This window comes from Arctopsyche grandis, chromosome 8 (genome assembly GCF_051622035.1).
Source record: "Arctopsyche grandis isolate Sample6627 chromosome 8, ASM5162203v2, whole genome shotgun sequence".
Classification (NCBI taxonomy): domain Eukaryota; kingdom Metazoa; phylum Arthropoda; class Insecta; order Trichoptera; family Hydropsychidae; genus Arctopsyche; species Arctopsyche grandis.
In genome coordinates, this window is record NC_135362.1 from 16,008,581 (window position 1) to 16,030,659 (window position 22,079).

Consider the following 22,079-nt stretch of genomic DNA (forward strand, 5'->3'; position numbering starts at 1 on the left):
TATCCAGCCGAAAGCTGTATTCATCATCGCGATGCGTCCTCCTCTGTCACCGCGTGACTTGGAGGGAACTAAAATGGTACGTTTGCCATTGCGTAACATCGCATGATAGGCGTCGCTGCCTATCACCATATCCACTGTACCGGGAATATCGAATGACGGATCGGCAAGGGGGAGATGAAGCGGCAAATGGCTCCGAATCTCGGACACGTTGCGCGATGGAAGTTGATTCGCGATCTCGGGCATGATTGCGCAATCGAGATCAACACTGGAGCCCTGATTGGGGATGCGCGGTATAATTCGAATTACCGCGCCACTAGTAATGGACGTTCTATTTGAACCTATTCCTACCAGGTTGACGTCCATCCTTTTCGACTTTAAGGCGAGTCGCCTTCTTAAGTCTTCAGAGATGAGGTTGAGTTCGGAGCCGTTATCTAACAATGCTCGAACCTTGTGCGAACGCCCATCTCCGCCGCGAACTTGTACTTCCACGGTGGATAACAGGACAGTTCGGGCGTGAGAAGGCGATACGCGTCTCACCGAGTGTAAAACCAACGATGATTTTACGGGTTTGGCGTTCTCTGATTTCTTGGGGCTCCGATAATGTTTGGCCTTATTTGAAGGCGAAGTTTGGTATGGAGTTGAGTCATGCAACATGGTGTGATGGGCATGACCGCATTTGAAGCATCTCTGCTTTGTTTGGCACGCGTGAACTATGTGCCCTGGTCTCAAGCAGTTGAGACATAGTCGACGTTTTATGGCGCTCGACCTACGCTCATCACCGCTCATTTGGCGGAATGATGGACAGGCTAGCAGAGAATGACTTCCGCTGCAACTGATACAGGAGGGGCGTTCCCTCCTCACATGCAGAACTGCTGCCTTCGGATTCGTAATGGTTCTTGGTCGAGGATTCGACTCGCCTTTTAAGACGAAGTCGGTATTTGCCATCGATTGGCACTGAAGCGTCAGAAATTCGATGAGTTTGTGGAATGTGCACTCCTCATGTTTTGGCGCTTGAAGCTCCCATTGTCGAACCGTGTATCGATCGAGCTTCCTAGTGATGCACATGACCAAAATGTCGTCCCAAGTGTCGACCGGAACGCCTAAGTTGGCCAGTGCACGGACGTGCATGTTAAAATCGTCTATGCAGCGATGCAAACTTGCGTAACTATTGGACGCAATTTGTTCCGCGTCCAATATTGCGCGAATGTGGGACTGAACAACAATTTTTTTATTGTTGTAGCGCTGCTCCAGAATGGACCAAGCGCGGGAGAAGGAATCATCAGATAACTCTAAGCCACTGACTACGCGATTGGGTTCTCCTTTTAGGACTGCCAACAAGTATTGGAAACGGGCGAGTTGAGAAGTTTCGCCGGCCATAGCGACCAAGAAGCGTTGTGAGAAAAGGGGCCAATTTTGGACGTTGCCTTCGAAGGTGGGCAACTCCAAACGGGGCAATTTTATTGCCGAATTTGATTGCGATACAGCGGAAACCGTGACGGCAGCGCCACCTACCCGCGACGCGCTCAGTTGCAGCTCCCGCAATCTGAGCATTTCCATACATCGTTCGAGGGCGATTAAGTATTCCGTCTCGAACTCGTCAATGACGGACTCGGAGGCCCGAGCCTCCGCTTCGTCCAGCTCGTCAATCTGAGCTTGGACCGATTCGAAATCAGACAACAGAGGTTTAATTATCTCGAGTCTGATTTTGAGCATGGAAATACTCAGATCCCCCTCCAAATGGTTCGCATTTCTCGTTAACCGAGCGCGAATGCTTTTCCGCGTATTCCGAAGTGCTTCCATTTTGGACACGACAAAAAATAAACAATGGACACGGGAAAAGAAACAAAATGGCGACCAAAAATCACAACAACAACAGAAAAATGCTAATTACGACCAACCTAGATTAGACGACGTTGGAAGACCAGCTCTGAAGAAATCCGGCTCTTTCGAAGGACCAAATGTACAGACTCCAGGGATGTTCAACTCGAGAGCACCCCCGGAGTCGGTTTTGTGAGATAGCTAGTGGTAAGCTTGGGCGGGGCTGGTTTCCTCAAGGTGCCTTCCTTCGTCGTCGGTGGTCTGGTCTCTGCTGATGTCGGCTGCTCTGCTATGTCCCTTTCTCCTTCGTACAGTGTGCGTAAGTGAGTGTGATACAGGACAAAGGCGGGAAATTGTATACTAATGAAAACAGGTTGTAATTCTGTTTGTATGGTGACTGTATTTTATATATATATATACAGAGATCAAGCAGGGGGGACAGGGGGGGGGGTAAACAAAGTAACCACGCGTGCCTTTTGAGGTTAGCCACGCGTAGCTCAGTTGTCTGCCTTCTGGACGAAGACAGACCAAGCTTCCTCTGGTGCACACCGGACGGATACTGGAGCTGGTCTCCAAGTATCGTCACAACCCTCACCAGCCTCTAGCTGGTGATTTCGGTGGCGAGGTGGGCCCCGTAAACACCGGGGTGTTAACGCGCCAAACCGCTATTGACAACTGTCAGTTTGTGTGCCAACCGCAGGGTGGCCAGCACAAAAATATATCGGCCAAATCGTGGGTCGTAAAGCCACGAAAGCCGATCATCAGACATAGTCTGAACAGATGATCTAATTTTAGCTCAATCTCGCTTTTTAGCTTAATTTTGATATTTAATTTCAATTTTTTAATTTAATTCTTATTTCAATATTTTGTACGCTACTGGTTTTATCCTGCTGATTAAAAAAGTTGGCCCAAAATCGTCGTTGGTTTAGTCCGTAAGCACTGTGGCGGCTCGCTTATACGACATGGTCGAGTTTGGTTGCCTTCCTGCGAGTGGGAACCAACTCGGCTGGGTTCGGAGAGCTACTACTCACTCTGTCTTCAGCTGTCATATAATAAACACGTGCATTAACATGCCAGTCGTCTCATTCGTTCATCCTCCATACTGGTGACCCCCGACATCGAGCCACGCAGCCTCGATCAATTTCAACATGCCGCTCATCCCATGCCGCTTCTCCCTGCCTCGCCGAGCCAGGCGGGGAAGCTACCCGCCGCGCCCCCCATCGCCATCAACACGCGTCGCGGCCCGCGGGTGACAATAAACGAGCAGACACGGCTACCTACCTACCTACCGACGTCCAGCCACAACGTCGATGACAGGTGCTTAAAAAAATGGGGGAGCGAATGAGACGACGATCTTGACAGCTGGATGTGGAGTCATGCGCGATCCACTACACATAGAACGGTCATCCAGCACCACAAGACATACACCACCTCAGCACCATCATCATCATCATCATCAAGGCCACGTCCGTCCCCACGAGCGTCGTCACGCCGAGACGGGCGGTAGCGCTACAACACCTCCACGAGCCACAACGACTCACAGTCCAGCTCGGAGTATCATCAACCACATCGATGCCCCTGCCGCCCCCGCCGCCCCACCAACCGACATCAGCCTCGGAAGAGCGGCGCCGCCGCAGCATCGCATCGCATCGGCGCGACCATCGGACCAGCCACCGTCCTGCTCGCGACGTCACCGCCCTCGAATCTACCGACCATTCAGGGCGGTACACCTATGTACACAGCGGATGACCCACGTCAACAATTTTTTTTCTCCCCACGTAATAATTTTTTCTCTTTGTGTAACAATAATTTTTTTTCTATTGTAAAATTTGTTTCTTTGTAATTTTGGTATCGCTGATGCTGGGGGGGGAGTGATGTGGTGGCTCGCTTATACGACATGGTCGAGTTTGGTTGCCTTCCTGCGAGTGGGAACCAACTCGGCTGGGTTCGGAGAGCTACTACTCACTCTGTCTTCAGCTGTCATATAATAAACACGTGCATTAACATGCCAGTCGTCTCATTCGTTCATCCTCCATAGCACCATTAAAGTCGAAAAGGATGGACGTCAACCTGGTAGGAATAGGTTCAAATAGGACGTCCATTACTAGTGGCGCGGTAATTCGAATTCTACCGCGCATCCCCAATCAGGGCTCCAGTGTTGATCTCGATTGCGCAATCATGCCCGAGATCGCGAATCAACTTCCATCGCGCAACGTGTCCGAGATTCGGAGCCATTTGCCGCTTCATCTCCCAATTGCCGATCCGTCATTCGATACTCCCGGTACAGTGGATATGGTGATAGGCAGCGACGCCTATCATGCGATGTTACTACTCTAGGTCATACTACTCCTCCATCAGCAACACCAAGCGAGCAGTCCGGCGAGTAGCTCGACTGCCAGTCGAGCAGCACTCAGTGAATTTGTGCAACGGAGTGGCGAACGTTCAAAACGTCCCACATTAAAGTTGGCGTCTTTCATTTGTGTTATGGCTTCATTTCAATGTGTTTTCATTTAGTTTTTTGTCTCTTGTTTGTTGATTGGTGCTGGTAATGAAGCTATCAATGCATATGGGACATGTAACGATTAAAAAATATTGTTACCTAGCACTGGTGTTGGTTTTTTGTTGTTTTTTGTTTGTTTGTTTGTTTGTCTACTTTCTTGTTTGTTTCTTGCAGGCTTAGTCAGCTGTTAATGTACAGCGGGACAATTGACGGTGGACGAACCTTTGTTCTGATTACTGATTGTGTATTGTTTATGTCTTTGTTGTTGTGTTCTTTTGTTATCTCATTTGTCATGTTTCATTAGTCTCTTGTGCACTATTGATTCATTTGTTTTGGAATCCGATCCTCTGGATTCCAACGGGGGGAGTATGTTCAGACTACGTCTGATGGTCGGCTTTCGTGGCCTTACCACCCACGAGTTGGCCGATATATTTTTGTGCTGGCCACCGTAACGGCCACTGACAGTTGTCGATAACGGTGTAGGAATCTCGTCGTCGTCATCGTCATCGAAACCTTCGAGAATATTCCGCAACAACAAACTACATTCCCGAAACCCAGACGACATGCACCTGCAGTCATTATATTAAACTCAGGCGGAACGCCCCTACCAGTCGAGTGGAACCAAAACGGTCGAAACACGCCGCCACCATTAAAATACATCGAGCGGAAAGGCGCCAAGCATTCCAGAAAATTCGACGCCTCGACGAAAACAAAATTCCTCTCGTACGCGTCAATAACCACTTCCATCAAGCATTCCAGAAAATTCGACGCCTCGACGAAAACAAAATTCCTTTCGTACGCATCAATAAACTAAATGCTCGTACGACCACTTCCATCAAGCATTCCAGAAAATTCGACGCCTCGACGAAAACAAAATTCCTCTCGTACGCGTCAATAACCACTTCCACCAAGCATTCCAAAAACACTATAAAAGGAGGTACAACCCAAACAACGCCAGTCGACCCACAGCAGCAAGCGTCGACACACAACAGCAGACCAGTCAACATACAGCTCCTGACCAGCCACCACTACACTACGCGGACTTGGAAGATCAACCAGCCGGACGAGCCAGCAACACACTGCCGTATCCAGAGACCTTCCGAACATAGCCGAACAACGAGCCAGCAACACACTGCCGCATCCAGAGACCTTCTGAACATAGCTGAATGCCGAGCCAGCGACACTCTACCATATCCAGAGACCGCTGAACGACATACTTTTGCCCACAAATACTATACCTTTGTACAACCATAGGCAAACAATAAAACTTTATAAAACTAGCACAACAGTGTTTCGTTAGGCCGGGATACGGTCAACACATCGCTACCCCGCCTACATTGGTACTACCCCGACGTGATCTACGCAACCTTCTGATCATTCAACAGCACGGTCAACACATCGTACCCCGCCTACATTGGTGACCCCATCTTTGAACCACACAACAGTGTTTCGTTAGGCCGGGATACGGTCAACACAACGTACCCCGCCTACAACGGTTTGGCGCGTAAACACTGGGTGTTTTGCGTGGCCCTCGCTCCTTGCCACCGACCACCAGCTGGAGACTGGTGGGTTGAGACGATACTTGGAGACCAGCTCCAGTATCCGTCCGGTGTGCGCCAGAGGAAGCCTGGTCTGTCTTCGTCCAGAAGGCAGACAACTCAGCTACGCGTGGCTAACCACAAAAAGCACGCGTGGTTTCTTTGTTGACTCCCCCCCCTCTTTCCCCCTGTTTGCTCTATGTACATTCAACGTGGAAATATAATCATTGTGATCATATTTACGCCCTGTTTTCATTGGTTTACAATTTCCCTCCCTTTTTCCACATCACGCATCCCACGCACACTACGAAGGAGAAAGGGACAGAGCAGAGCAGCCGACATCAGCAGAGACCAGACCACCGACGACGAAGGAAGGCACTTTGAGGAAACCAGCCCCGCCCACGCTTACCACGAGCTATCTCACAAACCGACTTCAGGCGTCTCTCGAGTTAAGGACCCCTGGCGTCTGTACAGCTGTGAATTGGCCTGGAGGACTACACGTAGTCCTCCAGGCGTTCGTGAAGTAGTGGGTTCTACGCGGTTCTGCAATCTCGTTGAATCACGACTGACTGACTGAGAGATAAGTTTTAAATTTGAAATAATACATTGAAAGATAATTTTATAATGTGATTCTTGTGCCCAGGACTAAATCCAGATTCGACGAGATAAGATGTAGAAAATGCAGTGAAATATAAACTTGCCTTCTCGCAAAGTTTCGGAAATATACTCGCTATTTCAGTGCTGTTCGAAAAATTATCTTTTTTTTGTTTAAATCTTACTTGTGCATTCATATGACTGTGCATTCATATTACATTCATATTATAATATCATTAAATCTAACTTGCATATCCTCATGAAGCTGCTTCAAATGTTCAATATATATGTATGTAAAGATCATTATCTTGTATTTCATTAGCAATAGTAGCCAATGATGGAAATTGTGTTAAGTTACGTCGTCCAAAATTAATTTTGTATATTCGGGCAGTTTTTTGTACAAAGTTTTTCCTGTGTGACGAATTTTCGTGCGATAGGAGACCACGCGAGCGATTTTTGTAGCAGGTGTTATCCTGGAAGCCGTTCACATTTGGGATGTGATCATCGAACTCAATTGTATGGGTATATAAAATAAACGATCCTCTTACAAACACAACTGTTTTTTCATAGGCCGTGAAACGATCAAAACTCCTTCCCTGCCTACAGTATGTTTCGGCGCATCAAGATATACACATTATTTAAGCTAAACGAGTTCCATTGGCTACTCTTAACATGGACAAATTCAACTGTGCGTAAACTAGAAATCATAAATAAAAGTTGACTTCCCAATAAATAATTAGTTCTAGTTATCAATGTCTAGTCTATAGATTTAATTAACAATATATCAAACAGGAAAATAGGTTGAACAAACATTATATTAAACTTCTTAAGGGGTATGATAGTAAATTATATAAGAGAGAGCGCGAGCGATTTTTTTCACTAATGAGTAGAATCGATTTTTAAAAAAATCTCAATGTATTAGAAGTTTCCAATAACTCAAAGAGTAAAAGAATATCAAAAACAATATTATTAAAGGAAGAAACAAGGCACCAGTGCTTACTATATTTTTTCGAGTAGCCACATTTAAAAAATCAGCTGTTCAATGACAGACTGACAGTTCAATTTTATTTGCTTCTAGAATTATGAATTTGCAGTTTTCTACAAAATGTTTCATTACATGATATTCCCATACTCATGTTTATTGAGTTTTATAAAAATTCAGTGAAAGTTTAATACATTTTCGACATTAATAATGTCTAGGTTAGTTCATTGCTCATTTTATCAAAAACATTGACAATTTTGTTATTTTAAACATTGTTTGAATTGAAGTTTTCCCAATTTTAGCCTATATTTCGACATATTGCCCCGACAATTACCAATTGTATACAGAAAAGAATACAACGTAAAATTTATGGGTCTTGAAAAACTTCATGTTTTTGATTCGTCTAAATGGGGTCACATATATGAGGTATCTACTTTGATAATATGTGTACCATGTAGTTAACTTTTATGTTGTTGGCTACTTAACATTTTATTCAGTATCTTGTGGAAGCCGGAATGCTGACGAAAGATATGGTGACGAAACCTTTAGAGGCAGACGAAGATGATTTACTAGTTGTGCATTCTAGAAAATATTTGAATACTTTGAAAGTATGAAAATACGATGTTATTATTTGTATTCTTTTAATTAAATTTGTATTCATATTGTGTCATTTTACTTTATGTATATACTTTTAGTGGAGTGTGAATGTAGCTAGAATCGCTGAAGTTGCTCCTCTTGTATTTGTACCTAATTATTTTGTTCAGACTGGATATTTGAAACCAATGCGGTAAATATATAAAACAAATTCACTTTAAATTAGCATTAAAATCATCAAATATTTTAAAGACAGTAAACCTTTCAATAGTTTTCAGACTGGTGGAAGTATTTTAGCTGGAAAATTAGCGATCGATAGAGGGTGGGCAATCAATATTGGTGGAGGATTTCATCATTGTAGTGCCAATAAGGGAGCTGGATTTTGTCCGTATGCTGATATTACTTTATTGATCAAATTTTTGTTTCACAGTGGAAAAGGAGTCCGAAATGCGATGATAGTAGATTTAGATGCCCACCAGGTTTGTGCTACAATAAAGTTTACTTACATTAAATATTTTTATTGCAATGTTTATGTTTCTATTTAGGGTAACGGATACGAATTAGATTTTTTGGGTGACGAAAATGTATATATACTGGACATGTATAATGCAGATATTTATCCTAGAGCCCACAAAGTAAAACGAGCGATAAGATGCAAAATAGAATTGCATTGCGGAACAGATGACGATCTGTATATAGCTAAACTCCAATGGTAAGTTAATGTGTATAATTTACAAATATTTAAAGTTTGTTTTATGTTTCCAAGATTTTCTTATTTTTTAGTGGTTTGAGTAGAGCTTTCAGTGAATTTCATCCAGATGTTCTAATATATAACGCTGGAACTGATATACTAGCTGGAGATCCATTGGGTTTGCTACGTATATCTGATATTGTAAGTATACTTTAAAATATAATATTCATTTAATTTAATATAAACAATTGTAAAAATATATACGAATTTCAGGGTATTATGAGACGGGATGAATTAGTTTTTCGAATATGTAAAGAAAAGAAAATACCTATAGTGATGCTGATGAGTGGTGGTTATTTAAAGAGAACGGCAAGAATAATTGCAAATTCAATATTAAATTTAGATTCATTGGGATATTTACCGAAATTTCATAATTCATAAACAAATTTTATCAATTTTAATTATTATATATTGTAAATAAAAATTTAAATGTATTTGTTTTTAAATTGGAATCATGTATACATGTATGAGAGGATATTCAATAAAACACTTTTATAATTTAAGCTATCAATTTTCCACCATCATTTAAGAGGGCTGTACACCCGAAACCTTAATTTCGTTGCCGTTCCTTTCTTCGATATATATATATTGAGTGAATGCGACAATATATATCAATATATATATTGAGTGAATGTGACAGTTGCGCTTCGACCAGATAATACGTATTTTAAATTGACAAAATTGAGGTTTCGTATTCTCCAATTTTCTCCTCCGAAACTGGACCAATTTTTAAAAAAATTTCATCATCGGTATGAGAAAGATATTTTCTATGCAACTGTGCGCGAATTTTTTTTTAAATCGACCGTTAAATAAGCACGCTGGACTCTTTTCGTGGGTGTAAAAAAGAGGCGATTTTATAGATGTTTGGCGGCTCTTAGCTCCTATAAAAAATAACTAATCAAAAAAATAAAAGCACAGATGCATGCCAATGGTGGATATCCATAGCATATTAAAAATAATTTCTCTAGTGCCATAATTGTGGAAGGGAGAAGTATAATACGTTTGTATGGACAAGGCGTTGGTGTTCAGCCCTCTTAAGGTTCTTATATTCCAAGTTCCAATTTTGTGTAAATTACGTATATTTTTAAAACGAGTTTAACTTCCGTAGTTTTGTCCAATTGGAAATATATATTTTTTGCTCTATGTTGTCCACCTGTCCACCGTCTCAAAAACGATGGACTTAAGTTTAACAAGTTCCTCAACTGCTTTAAGAACAGGAAATTGTTTTGAGACAAGGGTACTGTGTCTAATGGCAAGTCTCTAAGTGGGTGATTGAATTATGAAAATGTTTAACTGAAGAAACAATTTTAAAAATCAAAATTTTGGCTACCCCGTCGTACATATGTACATACTATAGTCATGGCAATAAATAAAATTATTGTTACTAATTCAGTTTCTCTATGTTTCTAGATATTTCTTATAAATTATACAATAATATGTGTACATATGTTTAATTACATTAATTACTTAATTTCGCAATTAATTGCCATAATTAAGGAGTCACTTGTTTTACTTGCATATTTACTGTTATTTACAAAGTATTTTCTTATTTATGAAGAGTAATTTCTTGTAATATATTCAGTATAAAAACATGTTATTGAATTTGAAACAATTTATTTTTCTCGATAAAGTTGTTTGTTTTAAAAAAACTTCAATTTAAGATGTATTGAAAAGGTGTTATATTTTTCTGGTGAGTATAAATATAAATTGTGGTAAAAAAATATTTTATTTTATTTTATTCTAGGTTTGAATATGATTTCAAATGACTTTGGACTCAGTGTTATTCCATTTACAATTTCAATTTTTTTATTAATATCAAAAGAAGGTGCTGGGAGTAGGTTGAAATATTGTAATAAATAAACGCAAAAGAGAAATATATTTTTTCTCGCCAAATTCTCACCGGGGCATCGCCTCTTTCCTAAAACAATAAAATTCATTTAACATGTGTTCGGAGATGGGAATTATATTTATATATTTGTGTAGATCTGCTATTAGAAAGAAAAAAAACTTGAGAAATATTGACATTAGTGATTATTTCACCGCATGCCACTGATATATATATTATAAATACATAGGTACCGTTTACCATGCACCCTTTTTTTTGATCTTTCGACTTAATATCTTTCGATTTTCGATCTTTGCCTTCCGATATTTGCGTTTTCGGATACTCGTTTAATCGAGGAATCCTAGTTGTAGAGTCAAACTGTTTAGTTATAATCAAACAATACAAACCAATTCCAAATGGGGCAAATCTGTCGTTGCTTATGAGATTTCCTTGATCATCCAAAAATCTTTCGGGTCGGAAAATATCTGGATCTTCCCAATTTTTGTCCATGTGCATGTTGTAAAATAGTAATAATATGGTTGAATCCTTCAAAATATTTATTTAGATTATATGCCAAATTTCAATAGAGATTTGTCAATATAATATAATATTAAATTATGAACCTTAGGTATTTTATAACCAGCTAATTGAGCATCGGAATTAGCCCGGTGAGGAACGCCAGTAGGAGCAATATTCGCTAACCGTTGCACTTCCATAATTACTGCAGACGTATATGACATTCTAAAGTCGAAATATATAGCATAGTTTTCTTATAAATGTGTTCTCCTATTGAATCATCATAAAAAATTTCATTTTTTAAACCTTAATCGATCCTCATAGTTTGGTTGCGCGCATTTTCCAACAACTTGATCAATTTCCATATAAACTTTTTGTTGAACTTCTTGATTTTGGGTCAGATAGAAAATTAAAAACTCTAAAGTATTGCCTGTAGTATCACTTCCAGCTTGCAAGAAGTCCAAACATACAACATGTAGTTGATTATCTTAAAAAATAACTATTTATTTTAATTACCTGTATATTTACATACATACATGTATATGTGTGTTACATATGATATTTGAAACATGGAATTTGTGTATGAATATGTACATTGTACATATGTATAGATACATATTTGCTGTAAATATATGAAATTGTAAATAATACTTGTAAAAGTAGTGTTATCATTGTTTTCGTGGTTAATTTCATGAAGATATGCATCAATAAAATCTCTTGTTTTTCCAGGTTGAATCGTTTGCTTGTGTTCATCTATAGTTTCCTATAACGGTTTAACAAATCTATTATATACATATACTTAAAGAAAATAATATAAATTGTATTTCTAGAAATTCTTCAAATTACTGTAAGAAAATTCCACATAGTGTAATTATTTGCGAGTAATGCTTCGTAGCCACTCGCCTTGGGCACTATAAATCTCAAAATAGGAAAATGATGTAAAATTCCACCAGAAGTGTCAATCCTTTGAAAATTGTCATCTATCGATTTACATACTGTTAATAATTTTTTGTCTTTGCGGTCATATCTAAATAATAATATAAACATTTATATTAAAATTATTACAATTTATGATCACATCGCAAAAAAATTCACCTACCTTTTGCCAGCAATTAAAGTCCATATTATATTTAATACAGGGATGGTGAAAATGCGGGAAATATTAATAGGGGAATCAGAATTAGTTTTTAACCACTCAATGAAATACAAAATTTCTGCTATGATTAAATCTTCCATTGCAGTACTACCAATTCCCAATTTTTTCAAATGTATCAATGAAAATTTTCTTTGTTCAATCCAATCTGGTCCATCGTTGAAAACTATACCTGCAAATTTTAATAAAGTATAAATTAAAGGTAAAGATATTTTGGTACTGCAATAACTCTTGCGGCTAATTTTCTTCTTGGAAAATTTCAAATTATATGATAATTCGGAATGATTGTTTTCTTTCTTCAAAAGACTTTTTTGTGTTTATTCCACAGTCATAAAATTAGACTATACGACTTTTACCAAATATATGGACTTATTGGAATAACAAAAGTCGATAGTTTTCATCAAAGTGGAAACAAGTCCATGCTATAAAACTTATAATTCACTAATATTATATTGTATTTTATTATTATTTCTGAAACAATAAATATATAAAAAAAATATCAACCTAAACGTCCACCTTGTGCTCGTAGTCTCCAATAAAAACCATCTGGCCTTCCCTGAAATTCGTCCCTTATAGAGACTTCTTTGATCAAATCTGTATCAGATATAAGGACTACTTTTCTTTTACCTAACTTGAGGCCCACTATAGGCCCATAAGTTTTAATCATATCATCCCATACTAAATGATGGTACCCAGTAATTTTTAGTTTCTTAGCTATTGTTGTAATATTGCCAACAAAAGGTAACCAATTGGGACCTAAAATCAGTAATATAATTTATTTTCAATTTTTAATATAACTTAAACAAACTACTTTTAAAATTTGTTATTATAGTACCAGGCGGAAAATTTGAAGGTCTCCTTGAATCTTTAAGTGCCCAAAATACAAATAACACAACGCTCGTTAGTATTATTAAAAACATAATTGAAGATTTAAAGTTTCTAAAAAATGATTACGTATTACTGAATCAACACTATACAACGATAATATTTTCAAAATATATATGTACTCATTTTTTGATATGCACTTATTTAGTTTAACAAATTTTACGTTACGTTCACTAGTGTTCGACAGCTACTATTGATGATAACTAAAATATTTTTTCCATTGTCATCTCTTTTATACAATTATTTAGTAAACCATAATGTAAATTTTATTGTTGTGTGACCTATAACATACTGATTTTTATCAATGTTTTAGTTATTTTTAAATTGAAAAGGCATGTGAATGAATATATTTATGTACAATGTACATATTTACATTGAGTTCAAAGTATGTCTAAAAATAACTATTGAATATTTTTGTTCAACAAAACAGCATTTAACAAAAGGATTTGTAAGAATGAGTTTTTGAATACTTTTATAAATATAAGACACTAGTGGTTTTACCCGGCTTCGCTCGGTATTTGTAATATAAACCGCTTAAACATGGCTAATCTAATAGTAAACATTATTTTTGTTTTTTTTACTAAATTTATTTTAATTGAAAAAAAATAATATTTAGCCACAGCCAATCAGAAACGAATTGGAACCAGTAATTGATACTGAAATTGGAAATTAAAAATGAATCCGGAACCGAAAAAGGAATCCATAACCAGAACTGAAAAAGGAATCCAGATCCAGAACTGAAAAAAGAAATCTGGAACCGAAACTGAAAAACGAGTTGGGATCCGGAAGTGAAAAAGGAATCAGGAACCAGAACTGAAACGGAAATCCAGATCCGGAACTGAAAAAGGAATATTTGATACAATATTCTGATCGCATTTATTACGATTTGGTTGGTCTGTGTTGCCAGTGAATTTATTAATTTAGAATTATGAAAAATATCAAAATTAATGCTAAAAACCAATATATAGCATGCTATTATTTTATAATAAATGATATAAAAATTTTAAGTTTTGATGAAACCAACATGTGCAAATAACTTTTTTATGTTATGAAACAGTTTCATATATTGTACACTAGTTGTTTTACCCGGCTTCGCTCAGTATTTGTAATATAAACAGCGTAAAAATGGCGAATCTAATAGTAAATATTCATTTGTTTTTTTATTAAATTTATTTGAATCGAAAATAAAAACGACTCGTCATAGAAATTTTGACTTGTTTACGAAGTTCCCAACCAATATTTCTTACATACAAGTCTCTTTCGAAATTATATATAACCAGAATCCGGCGGCCCCCCCGGCGCAGCCCGCCACCTTTTCACGCCCCCCACCGGCACCCCATGGCACCACCCGTCCCCATGTCGTCATAGAAACTTTGTGTTGTTTACGAAGTTCAACCAACCAACCAACAATAGTTACAAATTTACAAACTTACAAAGTCTCTTTCGAAATTATATATTAGATATGCAGCGGCGGTTTATCATACATGAAAATAAGCGCGCTCTTGGATCCCCTGAATCTTGGGAGCCCCGAAATGGACCTTTTCTACCAAAATTTACAACTTACAAATTATTATCGTTGTCCACAATACGTTCGTAAGCCAAAAGAATAAATTAAATTAATACCTATTTTACATAGAATTGTTGCGTAGAAGTGGGTGGAGGCAGTGGTGTCACCCTAATGGTTTTCCGGAAACCCGTTATTTAATCTAAAAATTCATAATTTTTGTCAAAAATTATACAAATGAAAATTTAATTACCTTTCACGTAATAGTGCCTTGGACGAAAAATGTATATACATAATCTATATATATATAAAATTAAATGTCTGTTTGTCCCTCTGTCTGTCTTTCTCGTATAGGCTCCTAAACCACTCAACCGATTACGATGGAACTTTCAGGATTTGTTGTATGCATGACCGGGAAGATTACTGTGAAAAAAAAATCCCAAAAACGGGAACGGAAATGGGAAAAACGGGGGCGCTTGGGCCTCCCCCCCCCCCCCCCCCATTTACTTAATCCACCACTATACATGTCTTTTATTTTCTCCTAAAATATGGTCACCGTAACCATGATACAAATATTTATTTATGTGGTATATTCTTATAGTATTTTCATGGAAATTACAAAATTCAATATTTATGTAGCTATAAGGGTAGTAGCCATTACATTCCGTGTTAGGTTCACCGGTGCATCGTAAACAGTGAACTGTCAGATTGGCCGCCGAGACTGAGTTTGACGTTTGGTTTAAAGTTTAGCAATGGTGTATTTGCACTTTCCCACAAATTTAACCGAGGAGGAGCTGATGCTGCAAGCAAAATACCAGAAGTTGAAAAAGAAAAAGAAAGCGGTGGTGGCGTTGAAGACAGCGCGACCCGAGCCAGCAGCCACTGGGACGGGAGTGGTTGGAGCACGAGACGCCCGTGAATATGCCCGGAAGCTACTCAAATCCGGTGCTATCGGAGCCTTGGGACCTGCAGGATCCAAAACTCCGCAAGCCTTCAAGCGACCCAGAGCCGCTCGAGACCGACGACCTGGAGCTCATTACACGCCCTTCAGCGCGGGTTCGGGAGCTTCCGGAGGCACTGCGCCACCTGCGAGCCCTGCCAGCCCAGGTTCCGCTCCCGGGGAACCACCGGAAGTTAAGCCTACGAGACCTGCTACTTCTCTTTATGACTCCTTCGTAGTAGCCCGCGACAAGTACTCCTTTATTTATCATTTTTCTTCATATATCATATACCATTTTATATTCATATGATAACGTTTAGGGAGGAACGAGTAGAACCTTTGAAGACGAAAGGTGGTGGAAACACTGTTTTTGTTTCTGGACACAAAATATCCGAAGAATTTTTGAGAAAGCATTTGGGAACATTCGGTGCAATTGTTAATATATCTATGGAAATCGAAAAACATAGGTATTACACCTACATATTAAATGATGTAGTTTTCTTTTTTCATAATGTTTAATCCAATTTTTCTGCACAGAGGTTTCGTAACGTTTGATAGACACGATGTTGCGCAACGAGCGATTGCTGAAATGAATGGCACAATGGCTTCTGGAATTCAACTCGAGGTATAAAGATGTTTCCAAGCTGATGTATGGATGTTGTTAAGTATCGATTTTATTTATTTCTTATCGTCCTAGGTTTCCATGGCTAGAAGACAACCTCAGATGGAACGCATAAACGAAGCATCTTCATCATCAGCCTGGTGTACACTTGCCGCATCACATTCACAGAAAGGACCTCATAGAGATGGTAGAAATATCGTGTCATATGAAGATTTGTTTTCAGCTTAAATATTAGTTTTTTTATGTATTTATAAGTAACTAGAATTATATATATATACGTATTATATTTTTATTATTGTAATAATAAAAAATGTGCTTTTAACTTTTTTACGTCCCAATAGATATTTTAAGAAGTTTTTAGTTTAAAAACAGTCTCAATTCCAAACGTCCCTAAGTTATCGAAACCTCTTTTATATATATTTTCAATAAAACGCAGCAATTTTTCTTTGGTTATTTTGTTTGAAATTAGTCAATTTTAAAAAAAATTCTAATATTGCCCGTTTCTAAAACTATATTTTTAAAAATAATTACGCAAAATTTAAATAATTCAAATTATCAGTGTAGATTTCGGATGTTAAATTAGTAAATTAAAAAAAAAAGATAAAAACGAAATAAAATCTGAAATATAGTTCATTTTATTTTATTTTCTTTTCATGAAAATTTATTACAGGATCTAAATTACAGAAATTACAATACATATGCATTTCCAATTAAGCAATGCATAATGAAAAAAAATATTATTAATGTAGAATGTAATGAAAATTTGATCATACATAAATTTGACCAATAACTTTATATGAATATACATATGTATGTATAAATATAAAAAAGTTTTCATTCTCAACCAATTACGCAATAATATGACGAGTGAGTAAGACGGTTTAATTTATTGGTTTTATTATTGGGTGCTAGTATTCACAAAAGTTTTTGAATGTCAATACTCTGCATTCACAGCTTACATTTTTACATTATATTTAAGTAAAGCTGTTAAAAGAATTATAGTTGAACTACAAACGTACATATATGTAGTAACAAAATTATCTATTGCAAATCTCAAAAATTGTATATTTTTTTTAAATATACTAATATTAATTTTTTTTATAAGTTTATATACTGATTATATGTAATTCTTTTTTCTTTATGTTGTGTGGAAGTATATAAATGCAGACAAGGTAAGTCATGTATGATAAAATCATTATTGCCATTATACGTTTATTTGGAATAATAATAATGCTAATACAATCCAATAGTAAAGAATAATTTGTAATTAATTATAATTAGGATGTGAAAAAAAAAACCACGCTTTTATATAAATTCAGTTAATTGAATGCTAATCTAGAGCCATATTTTCATCTTCATCTTTTTCTTTCGGCTTTTTACTTTCATCTGTTTTGCTTTCTTCCTTTTCTAACGCTTTTATGAAGGCTTTCATGTCACCACTTTGCGCTGCTAAAACAGCTTCACTCCCCAAACCAAACTGGGAAATAATTGGACCTAATTGACCAGATGCGATAGCGTTGGAAAATAAAGTCATTGCCTGGAATAATAAAATACGTTTTTTAATACTTTTACTGTAAGTACATTAATTAAAATAACATAAAAACTTACTTGTGCAAACTGCGGCGAAAGAAGTGTTGTTTTTATATCGTCTTGTTGTTGATCTGCAGCAGGTGGGGGCAAATGCTCCATAAGGCCTGAAGCATGTGGACCTGCGGTGGCGATGACTTCCGGTGTAGATATCACAGAAGCAAGGTCTACCACTTCATTAGTAGAAGGTTTCGAAGACGAGCCTTCATCACTTGAAGTATTGGTCAAACCAGATAAATACTTCTGTAGATCAGATAAATGTATAGGTTGACCTGCAATTACAAAAATGCGCTATTAACGACGATTCAACAAATTTTCCAAAACATTAATAAAATGTATGTGTATAATTACTTCTAGTTGTGGCAGGTTGTTGCGTTTGAGTACTAGGTGTGTTAGGTGTATTAGGGGTTGAAGGTGTTGTGGGGGTCGGTGCGGTGACCGGCACAACACGCGGAGGACGTGAGGGTGCTCTCGGGGTTTCCGAAGGCGGACGATTCGTCGGCGTCGCATTACTGCTGGAGCGCGAGCTCTGTCCAGTAGGAGAACGGCTGAAAACCGACAAAAGCATGAGTATGCAAAATACTTTGAGGAGCATAAGAAATTAAAGTTAAAATATTTACCCCATTGTACTCAACAATGAAGAGAGGCCACCCATTTGACCTACTCCTCCGAAAAGTTGCATCAGCTGTTGCTGCGACATATTGTTTAATATGTTTTGCAGTTCGCCATCCGGAGCACCTCCGCTGCTACTGCGGCCTCCACCCACTGAAGGGGGATTATTCAGCACTTCGTTGATTCGGCGGCAATATTCATCATCTTTATCAGTCTTGGGTTCCTTTAAAAAATTGTTCAAAAATTTAATTTCTAATGTAAGATTCGCAGACGAAACAACGTCAATGGCTAGCTATGATGATAAAATGGCCGAACTACTATGTAGAATAAAAAAAATAGAGAGTAAACACCCTGGCCTAAAGATAGATACAAACAAAATCCTGGTTGCTTTGAAAGACGACGACGAAGTCAACGATTTGAATTACCTAGATGTTTCTATTTCAAAATGAGTTTGTTAATCAGAAATTTGCAGAAGAATAGGAACGGTGAAAACAGTGATGACGAAGATATGGAAAAACTATTCTATAATAAGTAAAACGAAAATCCGTCCAGTGCGATCTCTGTTGATTGCATAGTATTGTCGGAATGTGAAATTACTGAAAACGCAAATATCGGAAGGCAAAGATCGAAAATCGAAAGATCAAAAAAAAGGGTTCATGGTAAACGGTACATACTCACTTAATTTGCGCGAGCAGGATAAAACAGGAACAAGAGGAACAGGCTTTTCCTCCCGTATTCTGCGCGCGCACATTAACACGGGAGGAAAAGCCTGTTCCTCTTGTTCCTGTTGTATTCTGCTCGCGCAAATTAATTAAGTATGTACATGAGTATGTAGCGTTTACCATCTTTAGATTTTCGCATTCGCATCACGGAGACCGGTTAGATGCCTTTAAAATCTGGTGTTGGATGCGTTTCATTGCACTGCATTTCATGGACTCAATACAATGGCATGAAGAAATCAACGTTTGGAAAAAGGATTCTTGCCTATTATTGGCATATTGTCAGGAGGAATGTGTAAATTCTAGAGAAGCTTATAGTCAACGGAACATTAGGAAAGTGAGTGAGAGGATGGTCTCCCACTAGATGGTCGGATCAAATAAAATAACTGACGGGATGGCTCGGCAACTCAACTCGGCACAGAATCCACTAGTCCAATAGATTCCAGATAGAAATAACCACGACGCTCGGCATTGAACAACGAGAAAAAAGTAGCACATATTGTTATAATATAATTGTAATTGAATTGTAGAGTGTAGAGTGGTCGGAATGAATGAATGAATAAATGAATGAAATCAACAATAGAATTGAGAAATTGTGCAATTCAGTGATCGGTGATGTGAATGATGGTAGTACCTGCATCCAGAAGAAGAGCCTTCTCGAGGAAGCGTTGAACTTGAGGACGTAGACGCGGCCCGTGGTGCACTGCGCGACTCGAGCGTACTCGCAGTCGCCCGGGAAGAGGATGTAGTCGTCTTCGACGTGTCCGGTGTTGCGGTCTCTCCAGCAGAAGTGCAGCAACGAGTCGTCGCCCTGGAAGAGGTAGAGCAGTCCTCGCCGGCGGTCGGCCGTCACCACTCCGTCCCGCAGCGCCAGCCGTCCCGCGCGGAATTCCACCAGGTGCTTCGCCGCGCCCCCTCCGCTGCCCCCCACGAACAGAGCCCCTGACATTGCGACACTGCGACACTGCGACACTGCGACACTGACAACCAACGAACACTGACACAGACGCTTGCGATCCGCAACCCACCAGCTAGTTGCCGTTGCCGTTGCCGACTCATCGATCACGCACCTTCTATTACGGCCATAGCTTCCTGCCACTTTTTCAACTATAACCACGTCTATCACGGCCATATTTACAATTACTTTTTTACTTTAAATCGCTTCATTTGTATATTAGTCTATTTTATCATGCTTTTCAGTTCATTTTTAAACGATTATTAAAGAAAAACCGTATGATCGGAATAAAAACTTTCACATAAGGGTACATGTGTTTGTTTATACAAATTTTGTAGCACATTAAAGGTCTGTTCATACCTATCCAGCACGACCGAAATCCTGCAAGTGTCCTGCAAGTATGGACAATATTCTTTAGTACACTCTATATGGACGCGCATGAATGCGTAAATGCGCATGAATGCGTAAATGCGCATGCGCGAATGGAGTATGAATATGTCCATATAATGTACTATGGGGGATGAACGAATGAGACGACTGGCATGTTAATGCACGTGTTTTATTTATGACAGCTGAAGGCAGAGTGAGGTAGCTACTCTGAACACAGCCGAGTTGGTCCCCACTCGCAGGAAGGTGATCAAACTCGACCATGTCGTATAGCGAGCCGCCACAGTACCAAAGAATACTATCCGCACTTGCATGACACCTGCAAGATACGGGTCGTGCTGGATAGGTATGAACAGACCTTAAATCACACGTGTTGAGACCTAAAAGTTTTAGAGAACACATGTATCATTCCATAATAAAAATCAATCTCGTTCTATCTAAATATCAAATCAAACACGTACGAAGAAATACGATTTTACCATAAAACCACGACCCTAATACTTAAGAAACAAAAGATGACCGATTGAATTCAATTTCATTTACAGCATACACAGGAAAAATGAAGTCGATTTCCTACGGAGACAAAAGGGTCATTACCATCTGATATGCTCCAGATCCCTGCGCTGCAAAAGACCAAGCGCCCGCATGCTCATTTCATACTTTTGTCTCGGCTTTTGCCATTTTAAACTTGCCAGAAAAACTCAATTTTAAGAATTGCCAATCATCAATGTACATCGAAATGGCATCTGCGCAACCCCATTTATATCTCGTCTTTCGTACATGCTGAAATTCAAACAGTTAAAATGCAATCAAAAGAGCATGCAGGCTGGTGGTTTGCAATCATTTGCAGCAAACCCGCTCTTGATAGGACCCCTTCTATGACTAGCAAAATACGTCATCGATCTTGAAATCCACTCTATACATACTATACATACATCAAACCAGCCAACCCAACAGACTTATATTACAACCGCACACCATCTAATCGCCCCTTCATTGAGTAATGACGTTTACTAATATACATATGTATAATATGGAGCCCTGCTAAAACATATCGTACCTCTACCTGTCTATAACGGGCCACAAGATGTCTATACAAAATAAATTTTCTCAAAGGCGTCAAATAAAAATCATATGTTATAGTTTCAACGGTTCGGTGATTACATCCCAAATGTGAATCGTTACCAGCATAACCACCGCTACAAAAATCGCTCGGGCGGATCTCCTGTCGCATGAAAATTCATCGCACAGGAAAATTTCCGTACAAAAAGCTGCCCAAATATTATTCAGCAAATGCTTTTTTTTACAAGATTTAGGCAATTATCCCGTTTACCAGTTTCAACGCATACGAATCGGTATCTAAAACGTAAATACAACCAAAATTTATACTGTAAAGTGGAAATTTGAATATCAGTGTTCGTCGTACGGTTAATGACCAGCACTCGTCGTTTAATCAGTGATTGGGACTCAACAGCTTGTGAAAGAGCTACACTCGATAGCCAATGAGATTTCGCAATTAATCATCTCACTGCATTGAATATACGTTTAATATAAAAGGTCGGCGAATTAATGTTACTAGTATACAATTTCACACAGA

The 22,079-nt window shown here is 38.6% G+C and overlaps 4 protein-coding genes across 4 annotated transcripts; 2 read left to right on the top strand and 2 right to left on the bottom strand.

Moving 5' to 3' along the window:
- The first annotated feature begins 7,475 nt into the window (after positions 1-7,475).
- Positions 7,476-9,288, top strand: HDAC11 (Histone deacetylase 11). Its single transcript, XM_077435855.1, has 8 exons — positions 7,476-7,650; positions 7,735-7,858; positions 7,930-8,040; positions 8,128-8,219; positions 8,298-8,505; positions 8,572-8,738; positions 8,810-8,918; positions 8,991-9,288. The coding sequence occupies exons 1-8, from the start codon at positions 7,643-7,645 to the stop codon at positions 9,156-9,158; spliced, it is 987 nt and encodes a 328-aa protein (XP_077291981.1). The 5' UTR covers positions 7,476-7,642; the 3' UTR covers positions 9,159-9,288.
- Positions 9,289-10,434: 1,146 nt separating this feature from the next.
- On the bottom strand, positions 10,435-13,204 carry LOC143915294 (methyl farnesoate epoxidase-like). Its single transcript, XM_077435856.1, has 9 exons — positions 13,107-13,204; positions 12,776-13,027; positions 12,218-12,443; positions 11,965-12,145; positions 11,770-11,881; positions 11,425-11,605; positions 11,226-11,343; positions 11,010-11,148; positions 10,435-10,695 (listed from the first exon to the last, which is right to left on the bottom strand). The coding sequence occupies exons 1-9, from the start codon at positions 13,189-13,191 to the stop codon at positions 10,508-10,510; spliced, it is 1,482 nt and encodes a 493-aa protein (XP_077291982.1). The 5' UTR covers positions 13,192-13,204; the 3' UTR covers positions 10,435-10,507.
- Positions 13,205-15,354: 2,150 nt separating this feature from the next.
- Nelf-E (negative elongation factor E) lies at positions 15,355-16,553 on the top strand. The gene is made up of 4 exons (XM_077436373.1): positions 15,355-15,852; positions 15,921-16,067; positions 16,138-16,225; positions 16,298-16,553. Exons 1-4 carry the CDS (start codon positions 15,413-15,415, stop codon positions 16,448-16,450), a joined length of 828 nt encoding a protein of 275 aa, XP_077292499.1. The 5' UTR covers positions 15,355-15,412; the 3' UTR covers positions 16,451-16,553.
- Positions 16,554-16,836: 283 nt separating this feature from the next.
- On the bottom strand, positions 16,837-20,248 carry Rpn13 (regulatory particle non-ATPase 13). Its single transcript, XM_077437188.1, has 5 exons — positions 19,775-20,248; positions 18,430-18,644; positions 18,161-18,357; positions 17,831-18,081; positions 16,837-17,759 (listed from the first exon to the last, which is right to left on the bottom strand). The coding sequence occupies exons 1-5, from the start codon at positions 20,087-20,089 to the stop codon at positions 17,553-17,555; spliced, it is 1,185 nt and encodes a 394-aa protein (XP_077293314.1). The 5' UTR covers positions 20,090-20,248; the 3' UTR covers positions 16,837-17,552.
- Between the last annotated feature and the right edge of the window lie 1,831 nt (positions 20,249-22,079).

Excerpts from the sequence above, each read along its gene's own strand:
- Nelf-E (XM_077436373.1), top strand. The coding sequence starts at position 15,413 with ATGGTGTATTTGCACTTTCCCACAAATTTAACCGAGGAGGAGCTGATG. Across the intron at positions 15,853-15,920 it reads TTCGTAGTAGCCCGCGACAA|GGAGGAACGAGTAGAACCTT; the intron begins GTACTCCTTTAT and ends GATAACGTTTAG. Across the intron at positions 16,226-16,297 it reads CTTCTGGAATTCAACTCGAG|GTTTCCATGGCTAGAAGACA; the intron begins GTATAAAGATGT and ends TTATCGTCCTAG.
- HDAC11 (XM_077435855.1), top strand. Across the intron at positions 7,859-7,929 it reads AATGGGGTCACATATATGAG|TATCTTGTGGAAGCCGGAAT; the intron begins GTATCTACTTTG and ends CATTTTATTCAG. Across the intron at positions 8,506-8,571 it reads TAGATTTAGATGCCCACCAG|GGTAACGGATACGAATTAGA; the intron begins GTTTGTGCTACA and ends GTTTCTATTTAG.
- Rpn13 (XM_077437188.1), bottom strand. The coding sequence starts at position 20,089 with ATGTCAGGGGCTCTGTTCGTGGGGGGCAGCGGAGGGGGCGCGGCGAAG. Across the intron at positions 18,358-18,429 it reads TCATTGTTGAGTACAATGGG|CCGTTCTCCTACTGGACAGA; the intron begins GTAAATATTTTA and ends GTCGGTTTTCAG. Across the intron at positions 17,760-17,830 it reads TTTCGCCGCAGTTTGCACAA|GCAATGACTTTATTTTCCAA; the intron begins GTAAGTTTTTAT and ends TTATTATTCCAG.
- LOC143915294 (XM_077435856.1), bottom strand. The coding sequence starts at position 13,191 with ATGTTTTTAATAATACTAACGAGCGTTGTGTTATTTGTATTTTGGGCA. Across the intron at positions 11,344-11,424 it reads AACTATGAGGATCGATTAAG|AATGTCATATACGTCTGCAG; the intron begins GTTTAAAAAATG and ends TTTCGACTTTAG. Across the intron at positions 10,696-11,009 it reads ATTTGCCCCATTTGGAATTG|GAAAGAGGCGATGCCCCGGT; the intron begins GTTTGTATTGTT and ends TTATTGTTTTAG.